The sequence below is a fragment of the Brachyhypopomus gauderio genome, unplaced genomic scaffold (genome assembly GCF_052324685.1).
Source record: "Brachyhypopomus gauderio isolate BG-103 unplaced genomic scaffold, BGAUD_0.2 sc213, whole genome shotgun sequence".
Lineage (NCBI taxonomy): Eukaryota > Metazoa > Chordata > Actinopteri > Gymnotiformes > Hypopomidae > Brachyhypopomus > Brachyhypopomus gauderio.
The window spans coordinates 95757-118256 of record NW_027507034.1 but is presented as its reverse complement, the minus strand read 5'-3'; the positions used below and the strand labels follow the sequence as shown (position 1 = coordinate 118256).

General features: G+C 49.3%; 1 protein-coding gene across 2 annotated transcripts; it reads left to right on the top strand.

Annotated features, from left to right (window-relative positions):
* Positions 1-99: 99 nt before the first annotated feature.
* LOC143502790 (uncharacterized) lies at positions 100-19694 on the top strand. Of its 2 annotated transcripts, XM_076995503.1 has the most exons (6): positions 100-333; positions 10912-11034; positions 11396-11580; positions 16680-16838; positions 17126-19062; positions 19124-19694. In XM_076995503.1, the coding sequence occupies exons 1-4, from the start codon at positions 264-266 to the stop codon at positions 16782-16784; spliced, it is 483 nt and encodes a 160-aa protein (XP_076851618.1). In that variant the 5' UTR covers positions 100-263; the 3' UTR covers positions 16785-16838; positions 17126-19062; positions 19124-19694. The 2 variants fall into 2 exon arrangements, with proteins under 2 accessions (XP_076851618.1, XP_076851617.1); XM_076995502.1 differs by having other exon boundaries at positions 17126-19694.
* Positions 19695-22500: the final 2806 nt, after the last annotated feature.

The following is a 22500-nucleotide window of genomic DNA, read 5'->3' as shown; positions in this document are numbered from 1 at the left end:
AAGAGGGAGGGTGAGAGAGAGGGGGAGAGACAGAGAGAGAGAGAGAGAGAGAGAGAGAGGGAGGGGGGCAGTGGTGGGGCTGTATATAAAAACACTGAAGCACAGACCACACTTTATCCTGCCCTCGTGTCCTGCGCAGAGTACGTTGAGCCACAGGAAACCCCTAAACCCTCCCAGGCCTCCCTCAACGCTCCAGCACACACACACACACACACACACCTCGGCACACACACACCTCAGCACGCTCACAAAGGAGCAGAGCCATGCGGAGAATGAATGAGCTGTGGAGAAGGATGATCCTGTCGGTCTGCCTCTGCCTTCTGCTGGTCCTCCGTGAGTACGATTCTCCTCCGTAATTACGAGATGTTGCTTGGCTTTTCAGATGCAGCGTGTTGGAACTGATAATCACACTTGTTTTTCACCCATGGAAGAATTTTCCATTGTTTCTAAATACTCTTATTTGAGCTTTGTTGAGCTACAGTTTGATATTAGAGGGTCAAATCTTGTTCAGGAGTTAATGGACAAGTAACAAACACTTGATGATTTTGTTTTTGACTTCATGGTGTGTTGTTAAAGATGCTCTGCTTTAGCATGACCTGGTGGAGGTCAGTCAGCAGTGTTTACACAAAGCAGATGGAGCAACAACGTAGCGGCATAGTGGAACAAAGAGGGCTGGCACTCTGGAAACTTAGCATGGAGGGTAATTATGGAGTATATCCTACCCTCCAACTGGGTGGAGCTGGAGAGATGTATGAACAGAAACAGGGGTGTGTGTGTGGGGGTGTGTGTGTGTGTGTGTGTGTGTGTGTGTGTGTGTGTGTGTGTGTGTGTGTGTGTGTGTGTGTGTGTGTATATGTGTGTGGGTGTGTGTGGGTGTGTGTGTGTGTGTGTTTGTGGGCGTGTGTGTATGTGTTTGTGGGCGTGTGTGTGTGGGTGTGGGCGTGTGTGAATGTGTGTGGGCTTGTGTGTGGGCTTGTGTGTGTGTGTGGGTGTTGGTATGTGTGTGTGTGAGTGTGTGTGTGTGTGTGTGGGGGGGTGTGTGTGTGTGTGAGAGTGTGTGCGGGTGTGGGTGTATGTGCGTGTGTGTGTGTGTGTTTGTGGGCGTGTGTGTGTGTGTGTGTGTGTGTGTGTGTGTGTGTGGGCTTGTGTGTGTGGGTGTGGGCGTGTGTGTGTGTGTGTGTGTGTGTGTGTGTGTGGGCTTGTGTGTGTGGGTGTGGGCGTGTGTGAATGTGTGTGGGCTTGTGTGTGTGTGTGTGTGTGTGTGTGTGTGTGTGTGTGTGTGTGTGTGTGGAAATAATGGAAGAATGGTTGATGGCAGACAGCAGTTAAACATTTTCTTCCGTCCATCTCCTGCTTTGGTGGAGGTACGTGAGATGAAACCTGTAGGTCAGTTTGTCAGACGCTGTATGAAGGAAACGGCCCATCCTGTGTTTGCCTCACGCTCCTCTAAGGAGAAATATGTGTTTACATTACTGCACCGAAAGAGTCTGTGTGTTTGGGGAAGCGACTGCATGCCGGTTCACTCACTCAGGGTCTGAGAGACAGGTCTAAATATGTCGCCCACGTTAGGGGCAGATACATGTCGGGAGGGGCAGGAACACTCCACCTATGTGACCCCCCCCCCCCCCCCACTGATCTCCATGGACGGTGAGTGAGGAGACGTGACCTCCGCTACTGGTAATTGCAGGGTGAGGTCACGTTTGGCCACGTGAGGGCGTGAGCGCCAGTCCTGCCCTGGGTTGATCTGCAACGGCTACGCTCATGTGAACCACAGTATAGGCCATTAGGAGATGGAGGTACTTTATACTTTCTCTCAACTCTATATAGAGAATGTGATCTTCTTCTTCTTCCCAAGACTCACGCAGAAGAAACATACAGCTGTACATACACCTAGAAGTCCCACTATTAAATCTATTTTTAAGTTAAAATGGAAAATCAGCTTGCTTGTGACGTAACGTAATGTTACCCGTATTCATTAAGGTTCTCCTCAGACACGGTGCGGTTCGGTGCAGTGCGCAGGACTTTAGAAGGTCCTGCTTCATGAGGAAGCATTGGGGTGCTGCAGGTTTTAGCAGACAGTCTGCCAACGGCTGAATCTTTGGAAACCACAAGGACCTGTTAGAGCTAAGCCCCTGCCACCCCCTTTATTTGAAAGCAAACACTAACACACACGGCCGTTCTCACCCGCCCGCCACATTGTTGACACTCCACTGCTGTTGGCACTAATGTGAGAGAATTTGCTCAGGGGTGATCCGTGTAGATTCACTCTCCAACAAAGCATAAAAAAATCATTGAGTGTGGAGCGGAGCTTCACCTTAGTCTGCAGTGTTCGTCCTCTTGAGGTCTCGTTTTTGTGTCTGGTGAGGATTTGGTTTAATTAGAGCTGCAGGGCATCTTGATCGCGTCGTCAGCCTGAAAGGGTCAAGGCAGTTGACTGTAGATACAATCACTCAGTCTGCTCAGTCCAACACGTGACGAGCTTCTGGGAAGGTCTGTGTTTGGCACGCTGCTCAAGTATCTCGCATTTACAGACCTGCCTGCTGAATCAGAGACTGAGCCGAGCAGATACGAAAGGGCTCGAGCTGCCTGGGTCTTTGTCTTCCCTACAAACAGACAAGGATCTCCCGGCGTGGAGATGAGACGTCAGTGCAAACATCTCCATTACGGGGGAGCATCCGGACCCTCAGCGGGGCGGGGAGGAGGGGTGGGGGAGGGGTGGGGACACGGCCTGATGGGTAATGTTCTTAGCTAATCTAACAATCTGCTCATGTGAGTTAAACCTTTTTCCCTTGGAGAGGAGCCCGGCCGTTAACCAACCTTTAAGCTGCATGGCACCGGGGCATGAAGACCAACCAGGATATTATGGGTCACCTGAGTGACAGGTCACTTGGGTGATGGGTCACCTGGGTGATGGGTCACCTGGGTGATGGGTCACCTGGGTGAAGGACTCATTTGCGGTTGTGTTTTGTGCAGGCTGGAGTGGGGGAGATCACCTTGGCACTTCTTTACCTCTCCACCCACACCTAATATGACCAGGACCAGGGTTGTTTTCACTGAAAACAGAGCTATTTCTGTGGAGCTGAAAAGTGCCCAGAACTTCAGCGATATAATGATCACCCGGATTAGCCGTGGGCGATTGTTGGAGGAACATTGACAAGCACATCCACCCAACCTTCAGCCACAGAGTCCAGAGCCTTCAGTGAGCAGCATGTTTGCCGCCTTAACATCGTCCCAATATAGACTTCGCCTGATTGACAGTTTTATCGTCCCGATCACACACAGCCAAGCCATTCACTGGAGAGCAGATGCTAAATTTTACAAGCATTCCGCCCCACAATGGCACACAGTCTGCACACAAAAGGAAGGGAAGTTGGTGGCAGTAACTGTCCTCCATCTTCATACCATTTGTATGATGGACTCGGTGATGAAGCAAAGACAGATGGCAGGAGTGCTGAGAAGTTGTGCGCCATTGGAGGGAAGGAGCCAGTCAGACTGCAGACCTTACATCTCCGCGCCTCACACCCACAACATGCTCCTTGGCAGACATTCAGGTCTCCAGCCAACTCAAACATGGACTGAAAGTTGCCATTCGTTTTCTCATGGTCCTTAACTATGCCTTCTGGCGGTCTCTCGTCTGAAGATTCCTGCTACACGTCACGCAAACCGAGGGTGTGGGACATTTAGTAAGATGACATATCTTACTTCGCTTAGCTTTGGGTGTGGATTATCTCGAGGGAATCCACAGATCAGGATGTCGTGTAATTAGTGATCTGGACTAATGACTGGAACTTGGCGTACCATGGTTAATGAACAATCAGATATAATTAGCTAGATTAGATCAACTCTGGATCAAAGCATGCCCTCTAGTGATGAGTACAGGTTACTGCATGATTTCAGTATTTGAAAGAAGCCAGTTGAAAGCCATGGGCAGTCAGCCATAAACACAGCATGATGGGCAGTGCCAGTACATGTGTAGAGCACATCGCACAACCAAACCACGATCACGTGTGAAAGAACAATGAGATCTGGCGAGATGTGAAGGGTACAGACTGAACAAAGACCTCACGTTGGCTCACGTTGGCTCACGTTGGCTCACGTTGGCTCACGTTGGCTCACGTTGGCTCACGTTGGCTCACGTTGGCCTTTTGTTTCGTAGATGCTTTTAATGAAGAACAGGCGACCTTTTGTACTCACATCTCCACTTTTGGGTAATGCTGTTTCTCGTAAGATTTTCGTTTCCCGTTTGGTGGATCTTAGTAGTTTTACTACAGTCGTTGGGTGTTTAGCAGGGTTAGAGTGAGCAGGCTTTATCCCAACACTGCACATTCATTTTGAATGAGAAACTCTGGCAATGGGATAGTCCAAAAATCTGAGTCAAAACATTAAAGTATAATTAGCCCATGGGTGCACACAACTCTGCTTCAAGTGGAAACCCAGACATCTGATTGGTCGAGTGCAGCTCTTGCATCATCGTCGTAGTCCGACAGCACCACAGCGATGGAAAATATCTGTGTGACTATGAGAAACACGGAAACGCTGTCGGGTGAGAGACATTTTCTGGGCATTCAGAACAAATTCACAAATCAACATCTCGTTTATAATATCACGAACATTCGTTTGATCATATTGTGATCTGCTGTTGTTTGACCTCAACAATTGATGATAACTCAGAAATGAGAAATATTGCTGGTTTGAAATGTCACTTTGTGGAGAGGGAAGAACTTTCAGCTGTTCTTGATCACGCTCTTTTATGTCTTAATAGTCACAATTATAAGCAATGAGATTGTGTAGCACTTAAAGCGAAGATTACAAATTATACAGCAGAAATGGCCTTTTGTGTTGGGGTTTAAGAGGTTAAATGCTACAGTAATTACCCAGGCTAATTATCCAGGCTAATTAATGTTCAGCAAGCGGTACACACGGGCAATTGTGTCTAATGTTCACTAATTGAAAACATAAGATGGAATCCTTTTCCTGTAGAACTTTCTCATATACCCCCCACCCCACCCCCCCCCCCCCCAACACTACCCAGTCGGCCTACGCCCCCCCTTAACCACAGTGTTAACGAACCCTGGGGATTTGTAACGGTTAGACCAAAGGAGGGTACAAACAGGCCCCAATCTCAGCTTTCGTTTCTGTGAAGGGAAATGACAAAAAAAAAGGAAAAACAAAGCACTGTTCTCAAAGGCCCACAACTCCATCTTTCTCCATCTTTCTCCATCTTTCTCCATCTTTCTTCTCCTTCCTGATGTGGATTTCTCCAAGAGCACTGTGTAGGTTAAACTTGCAGTGGACCTAACATGAAGATATCCAGTTACGCAAAGTCTTGAACTGATCTGCACACTTATGTCAAGAACCAAGAGCTTGGACACAGTCCATGAACATCTGGAGATGTACACAGTTGTGGGTTGTGGTTGGGGTGGTGGGTGTGGCCTAGCAGCTGGTCTTCCAAGGAGCAGAAACCCCCTTCCTGAATGATAAAAAGGGGAATGTGTCTTAGGAAACAAGGATTTCCTAAGTACAGTTCAACATCAGTGAATGTGTGAGTATACACACATACACACACACACATACACACACACAGAAAGTCTGCCTTAGTGAGATCTCTGACATTTATCAAATACATAGCACTGACATCATATTCCTACCTGGGTGCCCTGGTATTTCCCTTATTGTAAATCAGAGCCTGCGGGTGATCTGAACATGAAACATGAGAACTCTTGTGTAATTAACAGAATCTCTTCTATAATTATCTGAATCCAGGAGCCAATGCACTCAAAGATCAGAGAATATCGTTGATCACTGGTGTTTTTGTTTTCCTGGACCGTTGTTGGAGTGTTCGTGGCATACCCAGCCTCTGACACAGAGTTCAGTCATGTCAATCCAGCAGCAGTTGGTGTCAAAGACTGGGGTTAGGAGCTGCATGGTGAAGACAGTGACCCCACCCTTGAGCCAATGACCCCACCCCTGAGGCAACTGATCCTTTCAGCTTTCCAGAATATTATCTAACCCTGCGCACCCAGGGGTTTGGGTGGAATCTGAGGTCACGTGTCACTCTGCAGATTCCTGATGCAACGGTCCTGGTTGAGAGGAAGCCTCTATCCAGCCGTGCAGACATCTGGAGTTGGGGACAGGCATCAGGGCAGGGGGGAGGAGTCAGGGTGGGGGGGCATCAGGGCAGGGGGGCGTCAGGGTGGTAATGATGTACAAGACCCGCCCAGACACCGGTCCTGGGTGGATTTCCTGCACGAGCCCTGAGCCGACATCTTCAGCTCGTCTCTGAGCTGATTAGAAGGACCTGCTTCCTAGTGGTTCACTCGCTGTGACCCTCTGATTCCCGCTCTGGGGATAGTTTATTTTTGTTTGGTTTTCCAGCTACTTTTCTGGAGCATGAGGACTTGGTAGTTTGAGGATTGTTATTGGATGGGGATTTCTGTGGTAAAGATAACCAGCCCATGAGAGAAGGAGTGAAACTGAGAAATTAGAGACCTGCCTTAGTAGAACACAACAGGACAATGTGTTTAGGCATTATTACTGAGGTAAAATGAACATTTAGGTGTTTATTTTTTAAAGCATGATGGTGTTTATTTTCTGTCCTGAAGCACCATAATTAGGATTTAATGTTAGGCAGGATTTAACTAATCCACTGTTTTTCCCTGAGATCTTGTGGTGAAGAACCACAAACCTTCATCAGACTGCTCATTGTTTTCCAGCTCATTTGCTCTAGATACTCTCAGACATACACTCACATCCTGCTGAGACAGGAAGTGGAAGCATTGTTGTTGTTTTGGGGGGAGGGGGGGGGGGTTGCTTTTACATGCACAGTTTGAATGTGTAATGGACCTCATTACCACGCAGTACTGGATTATGTAATCCCATGGGCAGGCAGGTCTGTTTGCCCTGGCCTCCCTTTCTACTGGATACTGGGTCTCCAGGGTTCTTCTACTGGGTCTCCATGGTTCTCCTGCTGTGGATCACCACACACTGAAAGGGCCCCTCTGGCTTTCACTTTCCACGGCCACCACCTGAAGATCTGATTTTGTGATGTGCTTGTTTGCGTGTTGCTTGTCCAAAAATAAAAATACGAAAACTCAAAACTCAAGCGATTCAGGAACACGTCACACGCACAGTGTTCTCCAGAACTCTGAGGTATGTTGTTGATGGACAAATTTGCCTCGTCGACACGACCTAGAGTTCTGCACTGTGAGACACACACAGTGATTTCCCCCTATATTTGTGTGCCTGTGTTTAGAGAGAGTGTGTGCATGTGTTTAGAGAGAGTGTGTGCATGTGTTTAGAGAGAGTGTGTGCATGTGTTTAGAGAGAGAGTGTGTGCTTTGGCTCTGTGTGTGTACACCTGGCCCACAATCTCAGGAGAGCAGGGCCCAGTGCACGCTGGGAACTCGGAGTGAATTTATAACAATTTAGCGCAGCTAGCACATATGGAGAATACATTTGGAGGCAACATACTACCCAGAACATGACTACAGCATTGTGGGTTTTGAGCACACACAGGTTCACAAGTTACCGAATGGGAACTAACACCAGGCCTTAGCACGGATGACGGGCCCATCCTTACATCCCCCCCACACCCCCTTCCCACGGGCCCCATCCTAACCACCTCCCCCCCCCCCCTCTGGCTCCTGGATCTGGATCTTTCCCTCCAAAACATCTGTTAATCAAACCCAGTTCGCTACGGCAACGGGAACAAAAAACGAAACATCTTTAAGCTCCCTCCACCCTTGGAGTGTGTTGCTGCGTAAACGTAGATGTGCGTGGGTGTACGTGCGAATGAAGGGTGAGATGTTTCACCAAGGCTCCTCCATGTTCTCCGCTGAACCTACGAATCTTGGTGCCTCTCCTGATTCAGGCCAGCACATAAACATGAGAATAGCGGTATTATGTAAAACACGTGCAGATCTTGGCACTGTCCACATAAACAAAAGACATTCTGTTCCATATGTCCCCTCAATAAATCTAAGACTAGACAGACACCTACAAGCTCTCTTTACGTCTCATCTACAGAGTCATGTGCGTTTGTGACAGCAAACAAAAGCCCCTAAGCTACGAGCTGTGGTCGGGTGGGCGTGAACAGAACCTCCGCCAGGTCCGTGTGGATCTGCTGGCTGGTGGGCGTCACACTCGCACTGAGGCCCGTGGAGAGCGTGCGCACGATGACACCATTCACCGCAGAGCATGCTGGTCCCAGCTGTGGGGCTCCTGAGGTCCGAGGCCCGCCCTCGTCCCCTCCTAAACCCTCAGACAGCTGAGGCGCTGATGTAAGGGTTGACATGTTTGCTCTGGTACGTTTTTATGTTGCTGTTTGATGGTTTTGTGGGAAACTACATAGATCCTTCACACATAGCAACCTGCCAGTTCAGTACAGCAAGCTCAACATTAGCTAATGACCCCGGATGCATCACCATGCATGAATGTGAGCAGTGCATTATGGGTTCTTAGGTCTGCTGACCGCTGACGCAAACCCTGTTTGTATGAGGCAGAAACTACTCCTGTTTTCTGAAAGCTATTATACCCATAAACGTGTCAGCCTTTGGCCTACAGGACTCAGGGTGCTGCTTTATTGACACTCTTATGAGCTGTAGGATTTATGCCCAGTTCAGCCAGTTAAATATATGGTCTGTTCTGTCCGGTGCCCAATATCTCTGCCTGTAGGTCATGGCGTGATTCTGAAATGGGGATCTTTAAACAGAAGGCTGGGTGCGGAACAGCTAGCCGTGTGACTGTATTGCTGGAGAATGTGGGCGTTTTAAAAGTGACCTTTTCAAATTCAGGCCCTGTGAATCTCTCTTCAGCAAATCTCATCCTGGGTTCATTTATCTATAAAACATGCGTATTCAAATCACAGCTCTCTAAGAACAGGTACAGATCTCACACTCTCTCTTAACCCGGGGGGTCAGGTGGTAACCAAACTGATAAATTCAGTTGCTCAAATAGTGCGATTAAACTGTCCAGTCGTGGGCCGACGCCTGTGGAAATGGTCAGATCGTGTCGGCCACTGTCTGCTCCTCCGGGCGGGCCACGCCCTCCGTGCTGTTACGGACGTGCAACCCTGCCTGCCCTCCAGACGGCATTCTGAAGCTTGGGTGAAAATGAGTTTGATTGCTGGACATGCTGGCCTCCAGAAGGTCATGAGGAATGTCTTCAGCCTGCTGGTTCCTTGGCTCTGCTTGGTGAGGAACCCTCTCCACGAGTGTCTCATTGAAATGGAATGTGATCACTACACAGTAATGGCAACAATAATAGTGAGCATGGAGTTAAACGTGCACACCTGTGTGCCAGGTGATACACACACAACTGTATCACGTTTGGTTTTGATGAATACACATAACAAATCACCACAGACAATTAAATACCGAAATACCAATCTAATATTTTAGAAAGTGTTTAAAATACTCGACACCCACAGGAGGAAAACAAAGAGGCATAATCCAACAGTGGTGTCACATGCGATGCTGCTTTATCCAGTTAATCCCTCAAATATCCCAGCAGTTTGTGTTTTACCGCGGTAATCTCACCCTAGGGAGGCGCAGCAGAATCAAGGGTCATGACCTTTTCATGCTAATGTTTATTTGTTAAAGGCATTAAGCTCCCAGTCAGGCTGTTAATTACTAAAGGTGCCTGAGCAAACACACCACATTGTTGTGCTCTGTGGGGGTTGCTGGAGTCAGGGTGGGGGCAGTCAGGGTGGGGGCAGTCAGGGTGGGGGGCAGTCAGGGTGGGAGCAGCCAGGGTGGGAGCAGTCAGGGTGGGGGGCAGTCAGGGTGGGGGCAGCCAGGGTGGGGGGGCAGTCAGGGTGGGGGGCAGTCAGGGTGGGGGCAGGCTTGTTTAACCTGTCCTCTGCATCAGCTGCCTCTGATGCGAACATGCCACCCTCGTGCGAGGATCGTGCGAGGATCGTGCTCCCTCGCTCACGAGCACGTGGAGGACATGCCTCACACCTGACTTGAGGAATGTGTCTGTGTCGGTTTACATTCAAGACGCTTTGGTAAGAAAAACTGACGAAGCTTAATACAATGGTGCCTTTTGCCTGACTGGTGCAAGATTGTAACGGTTCAACACAGTTTTGTGGGGCAGCCCTGCATCAGATTATGTTCGAGGATGAAAATGCTTTAATCTAGCTGGAAAGTTTCACGCAGGAGATTATTGAAGTGTATAGCACACTGTATCTGATATAAACGTCAGACGGTTGTGTGTCCCCATATGTCCTGCACTGGCAAAGGCTGAGGGTTTATTTTTGTAACGAAATCTTTGGAACAAAAGTTATGCTTGGTGAAAACTAACATTCTAGGACATGTCGTCTTAACGGAGGAACGTGTGTGTATTTCAGATGTGTAATTGAAAGTTAACAGGACATTGAAAAAAAAGAAACAATGCCCAATGTGGCGATGGGAGGAAGAAACGTCCTCTTCATCTTCCTCTTGAGTTCAAACACCGCTCGTTATCCTTTACCACGTGAGGTCTCAGCTCATGGCGGAGAGGAAGAGTGTCTCTAGAAGAGGAAGAGTGTCTCTAGAAGCTCATTTGTGGGTGCAGCCTGTGCACCTTCAGCGATCTGACTCTCTGCCTGCAGGAAAGAGCCATCGATAAGGAATGAGACTCTGAAAGGCCGGGGTGGAGCTCCGGGTGGAGCTCAGGGTGGAGCTCAGGGTGGTGTCTGCTCAGGGTGGTGTCTGCTCAGGGTGGTGTCCGCTCAGGGTGGTGTCCGCTCAGGGTGGTGTCTGCTCAGGGTGGTGTCTGCTCAGGGTGGTGTCCGCTCAGGGTGGTGTCCGCTCAGGGTGGTGTCCGCTCAGGGTGGTGTTCGCTCAAGGTGGTGTCCGAGAACAGCAGAGGTGTAGATTTGTACATTTCAGTCCTGTGCTAACACCACTGTCTACAACTCTTCATGTCTAGGTTGCCAGGGGCAGGATGATGCTACAACATTACCGACCGGTTCTGACCCGGATCAGGACTCAACAACCCAACTTCCTTCTGTAGGTAGCAGCAGAAGCCCCACTGATGCCCCAGCAACCGATGGTAAGATCTCCTGCCCCCTCTCTGCCCCTCTGAAGATTTTCCTGTCTAGTCTGACCAGTCCCGCTGTCCAGCTCTTTTAACAGGACACAACTCACTGACTGTTGTTTTAGCCGTCTGTGTTCGCAGCATCACTGGTAGATGTGGTGTGTGTATCACTGGTAGATGTGGTGTGTGTATCACTGGTAGATATGGTGTGTGTATCACTGGTAGATGTGGTGTGTGTATCACTGGTAGATGTGGTGTGTGTATCACTGGTAGATGTGGTGTGTGTACTCTGTACTTTGTGTTTGGTGGATATTTCTGCTTTGTGCTTTTTTTTGTCACACTAGGTTAAAGTTTGGTTTTATGTGTCTGCTCACAGGTTCTGCTGTAGTGACTGATTCTGTAGTCCCTCATGCAACCCAGAACAACGACCTGAGTGATGTGATCTACGTGTCGGTTGGCACTGTCCAGCCTGAGAGCACCTATGTGGACTTGAAGGGTGCTGTGTTCGCGCAGAACCCGAGATCCCAGCAGCCCGTGGACAGCACGCTGTCTCCTGATGAGGTGAGTGATCCCGGCACGGACCAAATCACTTCAGAGATTCAGTGAGTCAGCGGTGGCTTGTGACCCGTAACAGGGTCCTACACCTGTTCTCCGGAGATGCCACTGGCGTCCATGGCTACACCAGCTGTTCCTTCAAGGCGGGAAGGACGACTGTGTCGTCTCCCTGGACACCCTATCAGTACCACTGCTGTGTCCTCTCTGTGTAGATCCGAGTAGTACCACTGCTGGGTCCACACAGAGTCGATCTTACGCTGATGGATAAGTGGCACCTAGAGAGGATGCCAAAGGTGGTGACTACCTGCAGGTATTGTGCAGGAAACACATGCTAGCCACCAGCATACTGGTTTCAGTCAATGAACTGATCAATCAGGGAAATTGGAATAACCCCCTCTGGGCAGATCTGTGAGAATAAAAATACAATAAAATACATCAAGCTTAAATTATCCAAAAATATGAATAGTGGTCCTGTATCTCTTCAGCTCCAGATCATCACCATAGACCAAAGTTTAAAACATCCAGTAATCTATGTGGTTTATGCAGCTTTACCAAGTGCACTTTTACTATTACTATTTACTATTACTTTTTTAAATTAATAATAAACAGAATGTTTAACTTACATGACACAATGATCTTAGGCAGTTCGTACACTTACTTCACTTCTGAGAACACTGTAATTCATCCCTACAGGGACGTCACCTAAAGGCTTGAGCATAAGAAAAACGAAGTTCATTACAGTGGAATGAAGACGCTCGTTTACAGTGACATTTTTGTAGTTGCAGTCACATTGTCAGAAGATTTCAAACTTGCAGGATCGTTGATCACACATGTGTTTGGGCAAACAGGGTCTCCCTTTAGTGAGATTAAAGAGAACAGGCAGTGGAGAAGTTCACTCTCCACTGAAATGAAAGGAGTTTCATACGAAGCTTTAAAGTGTGTTTGTATTTTGGTTGGCTGAGTTGTGTGTGTTTACACTGGTTCCCATATCAACATACAGCGCTGTAAGACAGCAGGACCCTGTGGGACGGGCGGGGACTTTGTGAGGTGGAGGACATGTCCTGTTCCACAGGGTCCTGCCCTCCTACTCCTGTCCCTCCAGAAGCTTCTGATTTCACAAGAACATGGATCCATGTAAGAAGACCTGCATTATGATGGGTTTTCACCATAACACTAAACCTGCCTGTAGGAGAGCATGAAACTGCAGTTTTAACTTACTCTGGTTTTTTTTTTTTTTTTTATATATAATTGGTTTGGTTGCCCACTGTACATTGTTCAAGTTTAATATCAGCAGAAATGATGCACATTTCACATGAAAGCCATCTAGAGTTTGTGTCTCTAAATATTTCTTTGACTTCAAGGTTCATATGAAGAATATTTGCACATGAACATTGAACAGATTAGCAGGACCAATCCATGACGTTTTTATTGCTGTTAGCTGAAGCGCTGCTAAGATGGCGTATCTCACGAGAACCCTTCACGTTTTCACGTGGGAATCTCACTCCGCCATTTTGAGCATTCACATTCCTGCTTTTCTCTGGCTAAGAGCTTTTTTTTTCCTGCTTATCTGCTTGTGTTTCGCAGCGGTTCTTGGAACGTGACCCGCGCGAGACGTTCCCAGTGCGGGACATTCGGACCACTCCCTTTTCTGCAGGACAGACGGGTTTTTTTTTCCCTCTCCTACTGTTTCCAGGGAGGCTTGTGTCTGAGTGTTCACCCAGATGTGTTTTGATGAGGGCTCCGTTAGATTTTCTTGAACGCTTGTACAGTCACATTAATCCTCCACCCCCACACACCCTGCCCCACCCTCATTCTCAGAGAGCTCCTCTCTGAGGCCCCGTACTCCATAATCTGGGTGATACGCTAATAGAGCTTCACTCTGATTTCTCTGTCTCCACCCCCCACCCCCTTCCCTGCTGCCCTGGGCCAAATGCATGTCTGGCTTGTAGACCAGCATCCAATAAGCTGTAAGCTGGCAAAGCTCATACTCATGGAGAAGCAAACATGGCGTCTACTGCAACAGGAAGTGCAGAGTAAAACAATTCTTCTGTTTACTTCTATTTAACGGAACAAAGAACAAAGCAGCGTAGCATTCTCGCTAGCCCCAAAATAATGACACCACAGACTACTACTTTCACATCTGGGGTGGTTCTTCCTGCTCAGAGCTCCATTCCCTCAGCCCGACAGCCTCGTGGTGGTCTTCAGTTCCTCTTTGTGGTGGAAGTGATAACTCCTGCCACCGGGGCTGGGAGCATGCGACCCATCACTGGCTAAAGCGCTGTGCGAAAGAGTGATTTAGCGAAGTTCTGAAGTAGAAAGAGTGGAAATGGATCTCCTAGCAGTTGCGCCTCACGATAAAACTCCCACGGATAACCTCGGGCTGTGAATCTGTCTTCTCTCAACTGACGTTTCCTTCCTTGGCTACTTACACAGCTAGATAAAGCCACCCGAGAACAGAGAGCCCACTGTCATCTGAGGACTGCAGGAAGCCCGGTAGCTCCATTTACCTAGCAAGACTATACACTGCTGTGTACAAGCTGAACAAAGAACATGTAACTTATAGACATGCATTAATTACATAAGGGTTGATGAACTGCTAAGATACACCACTGTACCCTGACATCTACGGAAACACAGGCAGGACAAATGATCACATAGAACGCAAGACTGCGAAGGCTGACGGTCATGTCTCACCAAGCCCACACAAACCAGCGAAAACAAACAGAAAGCCAAAGGACTCAGGCTTGAGCAGAAGTCAGGCCTGGATTGCTCTTAATGTGTTTACCATGAGTCACATTTAGGACATAGTGTAACATACAGTATATGATGAAGATAAACAACTACTAGTTTAGCCATGTGATACTTGTATGACTGGAGGGAGACTGGAGAGAGACAAGATGAAGACTGGAAAGGGACTGGGGGGAGACTGGAGAGAGACTAGACAAAGACTGGAGAGAGACTAGACAAAGACTGGAGAGAGACCCGAGGAGACTGGAGAGAGACTAGACGAAGACTGGAGAGAGACTAGACAAAGACTGGAGAGAGACTAGATGAAGACTGGAGAAAGACTAGACAAAGACTGGAGAGAGACTAGATGAAGACTGGAGAAAGACTAGATGAAGACTGCAGAGATACTAGACAAAGACTGGAGAGAGGAGAGACTAGATGAATATTGGAGAGAGACTAGACGAAGACTGGAAAAAGACTAGATGAAGACTGGAGAGAGACTAGATGAAGACTGGAGAGAGACAAGACAAAGACTGGAGAGAGACTAGATGAAGACTGGAAGGAGACTAGATGAAGACTGGAGGGATACTAGATGAAGACTGGAGAGAGACTAGATGAAGACTGGAGGGATACTAGATGAAGACTGGAGAGAGACTAGATGAAGACTGGAGGGATACTAGATGAAGACTGGAGAGAGACTAGATGAAGACTGGAGAGAGACCGGGGGGAGACTTTAATGAATTAAGTAATATTAATTATTTCATTCCTTCAGCTGGTCATTCATTCATCCTTTTAGTTTTTTGCCCAGTCTTTTCAGCAATATTAGTCATTGCTAATTCAAATACCCTATTAATATTTCTCCTGTTCTACAGCAACCATTAAACCTGGTGTAACGAGTGCGAGGATGAATATGTAGAGATACAGTGATTACAGTATTTATACAGTAACGGCTGACGGCGCTACTAGCGCTGTAGCAAACACAGAACACGCTTCACAACACGTAACAGACTCAAAACAGACAAGCACAGGACAAACACACACAATATATACACCTCACGTAACACTCATAACGAGACGAGTGAACACGCACACAAACACAACAACACACACTGGCACATTTAACACCAACGCCACAAAAGGGAATAAGGGATTGAGGAGAAACACTGGGACAGACACACACAGGCACTTGGGAGAACAGAGGACCAGGCGTCCACGCCCGCAGCCCCGTGAATGGCTGAGAGGGCAGTCCAGGGGTTACGGGTGTTGGTCTAGACTTCTTGCGGAGCCCTGGGGCCCTGCGGGGGGAGCTGCAGGAGTTTGCACAGGCTCCTGCCTCGACACCGGACGGCGTGGATGAGTCCTGTTACACACACACCCCTCCCCTCCTCTGTCTCCTCCCTTCTTCATTCACACTCTCCCTCCCCCACTTAGTCTCCCACTCTCTCAGCTGGAAGACATCATCGGTTTTTGCAGAGGACACACACACACACACACACACACACTCTCTCACTCTGGTGTTTGGTTAACCATACTCTCTCTCTGTATCTCAAAGACATGACTCTCCACTGCATGCTCTGTGGGTGTACTACGTCAATGTTAGGGAACTGAAGGGTTTTCCATACATGCCAGTGTCTGTGGCCAACATCCCACCTGCTGCTCATTCTTCTCCAGGCTCACGTCATGATTACAGACCTGCTGACATGAAAGGAACACGATGCTGATATTTACATTTACGACTGCCGCGCGCTCCTGACAGGTCTCTGTAGAACGGTTCAGTAAACTCACAAAGGTCTCACAAATATTGACCTTCTCCCTGCTTAAACACCGGCCTGTGTCTTTTCATACCGATGTGTTTGCTTTGATCCCAAAGAGAAACTGCCTTGTTCCAAACCAACGTCGAAGGACAAGACATCAAGGTTGTGATCACAGACACATCAGTGTACTGTAGTACAGTGCTTGATAGCTACCTGATGCTGTGATTTAAACCATAGACCATCCAGATGCTGTGATTTAGACCATAGACCATCCTGATGCTGTGATTTAGAAGATAGACCATCCTGATGCTGTGATTTAGACCATAGACCATCTGATGCTGTGATTTAGACCATAGACCATCCTGATGCTGTGATTTAGAAGATAGACCATCCTAATGCTGTGATTTAGACCATAGACCATCCTGGTGCTGTGATTTAGAAGATAGACCATACTGATGCTGTGATTTAGAAGATAGATCATCCTGATGCTGTGATTTAGAAGATAGACCATCCTGATGCTGTGATTTAGAAGATAGACCATCCTGATGCTGTGATTTAGAAGATAGATCATCCTGATGCTGTGATTTAGAAGATAGACCATCCTGGCTTCTCTCCTGTGTGCAGGTACAGGGGATAGAATCTTCAGAAGAGAAACCTGTGAAGACCACGCCCACCGTCTTAATTTCCTTGTTGCTGATTGGCTTGTCCATCGCCGCGCGGCACTCATAGGAGGATACATGTGGAAGAAACCACCACCACACCAACGCCAAGGGTATGAAACTGGTGAGTGTGATACACACACACACACACACACACACACACACACACACACACACCCACACACACACACGCATACGCACACGCACACGCACACACACACACCACACACACACACACACGACTAGGTGGGCGTGTTTGAGGGTGGGAGGGGGCGGGCCGTAGCGCAGAAGGAGGGCCTTGCAGCCAAGGTGTTGTGGGGAGGAGCAGCAACTGTAGCACTTCCTCCATCACTCTTAGACAGACCGAGCTGGGGACTGGTTTCACCCGAGACCACCCTGTGTCCCCCTTAGGCTGACGAGTCCTGCATGCCTGACGAGGAGAACCAGGGCAACACTCTGGTGTCCGTGGCCCCCCTCAACGCCCCTGAGGTCCAGGAGAAGCCCAGCCAGAACGAGAGTCCCCCGAGGCCGTGAAGGACCAGCCGGCCCCGGCCGCCACTAACGGACACTCCGCCACCAAGACGGCCGATACCGAGCTGTGAGGGCCCTCCCCCACAGCGCTGGCTCCACCCCAGGTCCCGCCCCCAGGTCCCGCCCTCCGGTGATGGCTCCGATAACGTAGTTTGAAGGGTTCATAACACAAACACATGGTCCTTTTGATTGTATCGAGTCTGGGGACATTCCTTGCCCCACCCCACACAACCTGAACATTTGCAAACTTCTAGTTAAAAAGTAAAATAAAAGCGCCAGTCTCAATGTTGTCCATTCGTTCAGGCAATAATGACAGTAATACGTTTGATCTTATATTATGATGATCCATTATACTGTGAAGAGCACAAGGGGTGTGGTCTTCTGTGCTGATGTCAATTGCAGGCCTGGGGTGGAGGATCTTCCATGTGATTGGCTGCTGGCTCCCGTGCCTGCGGTCAGGCTGGGCTAGGGTTGGTCCCAGCCTCCTTTAGCCCCTCCCACAGGTCTCCCTGTCCAATGAGCACATTGCTCCTCTGAGCACTGTAATCACACAACGGTGAAATGCTCCAAAACCAAACATATGGGAGTTGTGCGTTTAGTGTGTGTGTGTGTGTGTGTGTGTGTGTGTGTGTTTGTGTGTGTGAGTCAGAGTGAGTTTACATACATTAATGCATGCATCCATGTGTTTGTATGTCTTTTTTTTTTTTGCCTTTGTTAGAGTTTCAGAGGTTGTCACCTACCAGTATGAATGACACATCTGAATATAGCTGGTGGAGTGTCCACACATGTCCACTTGAATAATAATGATGACACTATGATCTTCTGATGAGATGATAGTGGTCATACGACCTTTGATTATAATCATAAATATGACAATGTGATGATCTGCAGAGTGTAGGTGAGTGACAGCTCTCAGTGCTGAACGTAACTGAACACCAGTTCACACCAGCTCCTTATCATCACTGCAAACGACCAATCACAGCATCACCCACAGCCTGCAGAACTACAGTAACCAGGGCTGAGAGGTGACACTTACACCCATACGTCTCACTTACGTCTCACTGCAGAACTACAGTAACCAGGGCTGAGAGGTGACACTTACACCCATACGTCTCACTTACGTCTCACTGCAGAACTACAGTAACCAGGGCTGAGAGGTGACACTTACACCATACGTCTCACTTACGTCTCACTGCAGAACTACAGTAACCAGGGCTGAGAGGTGACACTTACACCCATAACGTCTCACTTACGTCTCACTGCAGAACTACAGTAACCAGGGCTGAGAGGTGACACTTACACCCATACGTCTCACTTACGTCTCACTGCAGAACTACAGTAACCAGGGCTGAGAGGTGATCTTTACACCCATACGTCTCACTTACGTCTCACTGCAGAACTACAGTAACCAGGGCTGAGAGGTGATCCTTACACCCATACGTCTCACTTACGTCTCACTGCAGAACTACAGTAACCAGGGCTGAGAGGTGACACTTACACCCATACGTCTCACTTACGTCTCACTGCAGAACTACAGTAACCAGGGCTGAGAGGTGATCCTTACACCCTTACATCTCACTTACGTCTCACTGCAGAACTACAGTAACCAGGGCTGAGAGGTGACACTTACACCCATACGTCTCACTTACGTCTCACTGCAGAACTACAGTAACCAGGGCTGAGAGGTGACACTTACACCCATACGTCTCACTTACGTCTCACTGCAGAACTACAGTAACCAGGGCTGAGAGGTGACACTTACACCCATACGTCTCACTTACGTCTCACTGCAGAACTACAGTAACCAGGGCTGAGAGGTGACACACCCATACTCTCACTTACGTCTCACTGCAGAACTACAGTAACCAGGGCTGAGAGGTGATCCTTACACCCTTACATCTCACTTTTTGGACTCATATGGAAATGAATTTGTGCCTTATGTTTGTAAACCAGTATTCCACTCTTTTTGTAATATCTGTGTAACTATGTAGTTTATAGTGGTTATCCTGAAATGTGGCCTAGGTCCTGCCATGTTAATGCATATCTTTGATCAATGCTTGCAATTACTGTCCAGCCAGTATGCAGCACGACCCGAAAGAGAGCTGTGTGTGAAACAAACGGTGTGGTGTGTGTATGTACGCTGTAAATAACCGTAGCGACGGCTTCCACAGCGGTGGGTTGTAGACCCGTTGTTTCAGCATGGCGGGGCAACCGTGAGCATCACATGACCAAATCTTAAACGAAACACAGTAGTGCCGCCACCAGCAGCTCTCTCTCTCTCTCTCTCTCTCTCTCTCTCTCTCTCCACTGCCATCACTCCCGTTCTTTATTCAGTCTTCCTCTTCTGTTAGCATTATGCTACGTCTGCCGTGTGTGTGTGCTGCAATTGTAATTAAACGGATGGATTTGTTTTAAGTTTAGGAATACAAATAAAATTTTGGAAAGTAAAGCTGTGTTGTTGTTTTTGAGGATCACAAGTAGTTTTTTGGGAGAGAACACTGAGCTAAATTGCATGCAAGGTGCATGCAAATACCATATCCTTCTCTCTCTCTCTCTCTCTCGCTCTCCTCTCCTCTCTCTCTCTCTCTCTCTCTCTCTCTCCTCTCTCTCTCCTCTCCTCTCTCTCTCTCTCCTCCTCCCTCTCTCTCTCTCCCTCTCTCTCTCTCTCCTCTCTCTCACATACCCACACACGTACACACCCAGGCACAAACATGCAAACACTCTGCCCGATGTGGAAAAGTCATGCTAGAGTGAACAGCTGCGTTGCATAAGTGATGGTGGTGATGTCATGGTGAAGGGGTTAGTCCAGCTGCCGTCAACCTTCTCAGCAGGAGTAGCTGCAGCTACAATCTGCTGTATATGCAGCATTCCTGGACTCTGGTCCTCTCGAGAGAAAAAAAAACCCTCCCCTCTCCTCCCCTCCCCTCTCCTCCCCTCCCCTCTCCTCCCCTCTCCTCCCCTCTCCTCCCCTCTCCTCTCCTCTCCTCCCCTCCCCTCTCCTCCCCTCTCCTCCCCTCTCCTCCCCTCTCCTCTCCTCCCCTCTCCTCCCCTCCCCTCTCCTCCCCTCTCCTCCCCTCTCCTCTCTCCTCCCCTCCCCTCTCCTCCCCTCTCCTCCCCTCTCCTCCCCTCCCCTCTCCTCCCCTCTCCTCCCCCCCCCTCCCCTCTCCTCCCCTCCCCTCTCCTCCCCTCCCCTCTCCTCTCCTCTCTCCCCTCTCCTCCCCTCCCCTCCCCTCTCCTCTCCTCCCTCTCCTCCCCTCTCCTCCCCTCTCCTCTCCTCCCCTCTCCTCCCCTCCCCTCTCCTCCCCTCCCCTCCCCTCTCCTCCCTCCCCCTCCCCCCTTCCTCCCCTCCCCTCCCCTCCCCTCCCTCTCCTCTCCTCCCCTCCCCTCTCCTCCCCTCTCCTCCCCTCTCCTCCCCTCCCCCTCCCCTCTCCTCTCCTCTCCTCCCCTCTCCTCCCCTCCCCTCTCCTCCCCTCCCTCCCCTCTCCTCCCCTCCCCCTCCCTCTCCTCCCCTCCCCTCCCCCCTCCTCCCCTCTCCTCCCCTCCCCTCCCCTCTCCTCTCCTCCCCTCCCCTCTCCTCCCCTCTCCTCCCCTCACCTCCCCTCCCCCTCCCCTCTCCTCCCCTCCCCTCCCCTCTCCTCCCCTCTCCTCCCCTCCCCTCCCCTCTCCTCTCCTCCCCTCCTCCCTCCCCTCCCCTCCCCTCTCCTCTCCTCTCCTCCCCCTCTCCTCACCTCCTCCCCTCTCCTCCTCCACCCCTCCCCTCTCCTCCCCTGGTCCATAACATCATCGCCCTTGCCTTGTCAGCTAGTTACTAGCTTGAGAAAGAATTTAGTCCTCTTGTGCAACACCTCCATCAATGAGATTTGTGTAACAACCACAACATGTTAAATCAATTTTAAAAACTGCCCCCCAAAACAATCTGCAGTCTGATGCCGTGAAAAACACAGAACTCCACCAATACACAGAGGCATTCATCTTCACACACAACAAAACATCCCCACAAATAACCAACAAAGTCTTTTTAAAGAGGAAGCGCGTGATGACTGCGTTGGCACACGGCCCTCCAGGCGCGTCGCCTCAGGGTTATTCCTGTACGGACGCGGCCCTCGTGTTCACGGCACTAACAGAGGCATCTCACAGCTCACAAGCCATCACAGGACCCTCATGTGATCATCTCATCTCTCCGCGGGGAGGCCTTGAAGGTCACTCGTGCTCCGTGCTGCCATAAATATGCCACCCTGGAAAAAGAAAGACAAATACCTCTCAAGGAGGCGCGAGATGAGAGCGGCATCAGAACGGAGCAGCAGCCGTGTCTCCTCCAGGCGCTACGGAGACGGGAGGTGAAGAAGGAACGTGTGAGGGGAGCAGGACGCACAGACGTGACAGAAGCAGACGAGGCAATGCGTGGCCCCCTGACTGGGCCCCTGGTGGAGGAGGTGAAGTCAGGCGTAATAAACCCAAACGCAGGAAGACTCCACAGCTCCACAGTTGGTCAGGAATCAGCAGACAGATACATCAGTGCCCAAGAAAAGACGTTTAGGCACATTCTGAAGTCAGCCGATATCAGAACACACGAAAAGAGACATGACAGGGACGAGATGAAACATCACTGTGACCCGATTAACGTTCAGATGAAGTGATAGTATTGAATAATAAATGATAGTATTGATATAAAGGAGAGTGTTGCAGTAATAAGGACTCTTCTATTCTCCCTAGGGGTTGCTCTGTTGTTTCAGAATGGATGATCACCCTTTTTATATAATAAATATTCGATATTCAGATGATGGTCTCACAACAATTTGTATGAATTACAACGGTCAACAGAAGCATCGTCGGAGTCCGCAAACAGGTTTCTTCTGAATGTGCAGTTGTGAGATTGTGTGAGATTTAGTGGCAGTCAGGCGGAGACCACATGTGTGAGGAGGCACTCACTCACACACACACACACACTCACACACACACACACACACACACACACACACACACACAGACACACGTGCGCGCCCACCCAACCACTCGGGTGTTTTCACAGAGGGCAGAGGCCGCGTGTTGCTACAGCTGTGTGAGCGGGTGTGTTTCACCTCTCACAGATCTGCTGATAATCTAGAGAGGGTTAACGGGGGGACACGTCAGTGCAGAGAGCATGAGGGAGGGACACATCAGGGTGGAGGGACGCGTCAGGGTGGAGGACGCGTCAGGGTGGAGGGATGCATCAGGGTGGGGGGACATATCAGGGTGGAGGACGCGTCAGGGGAGGA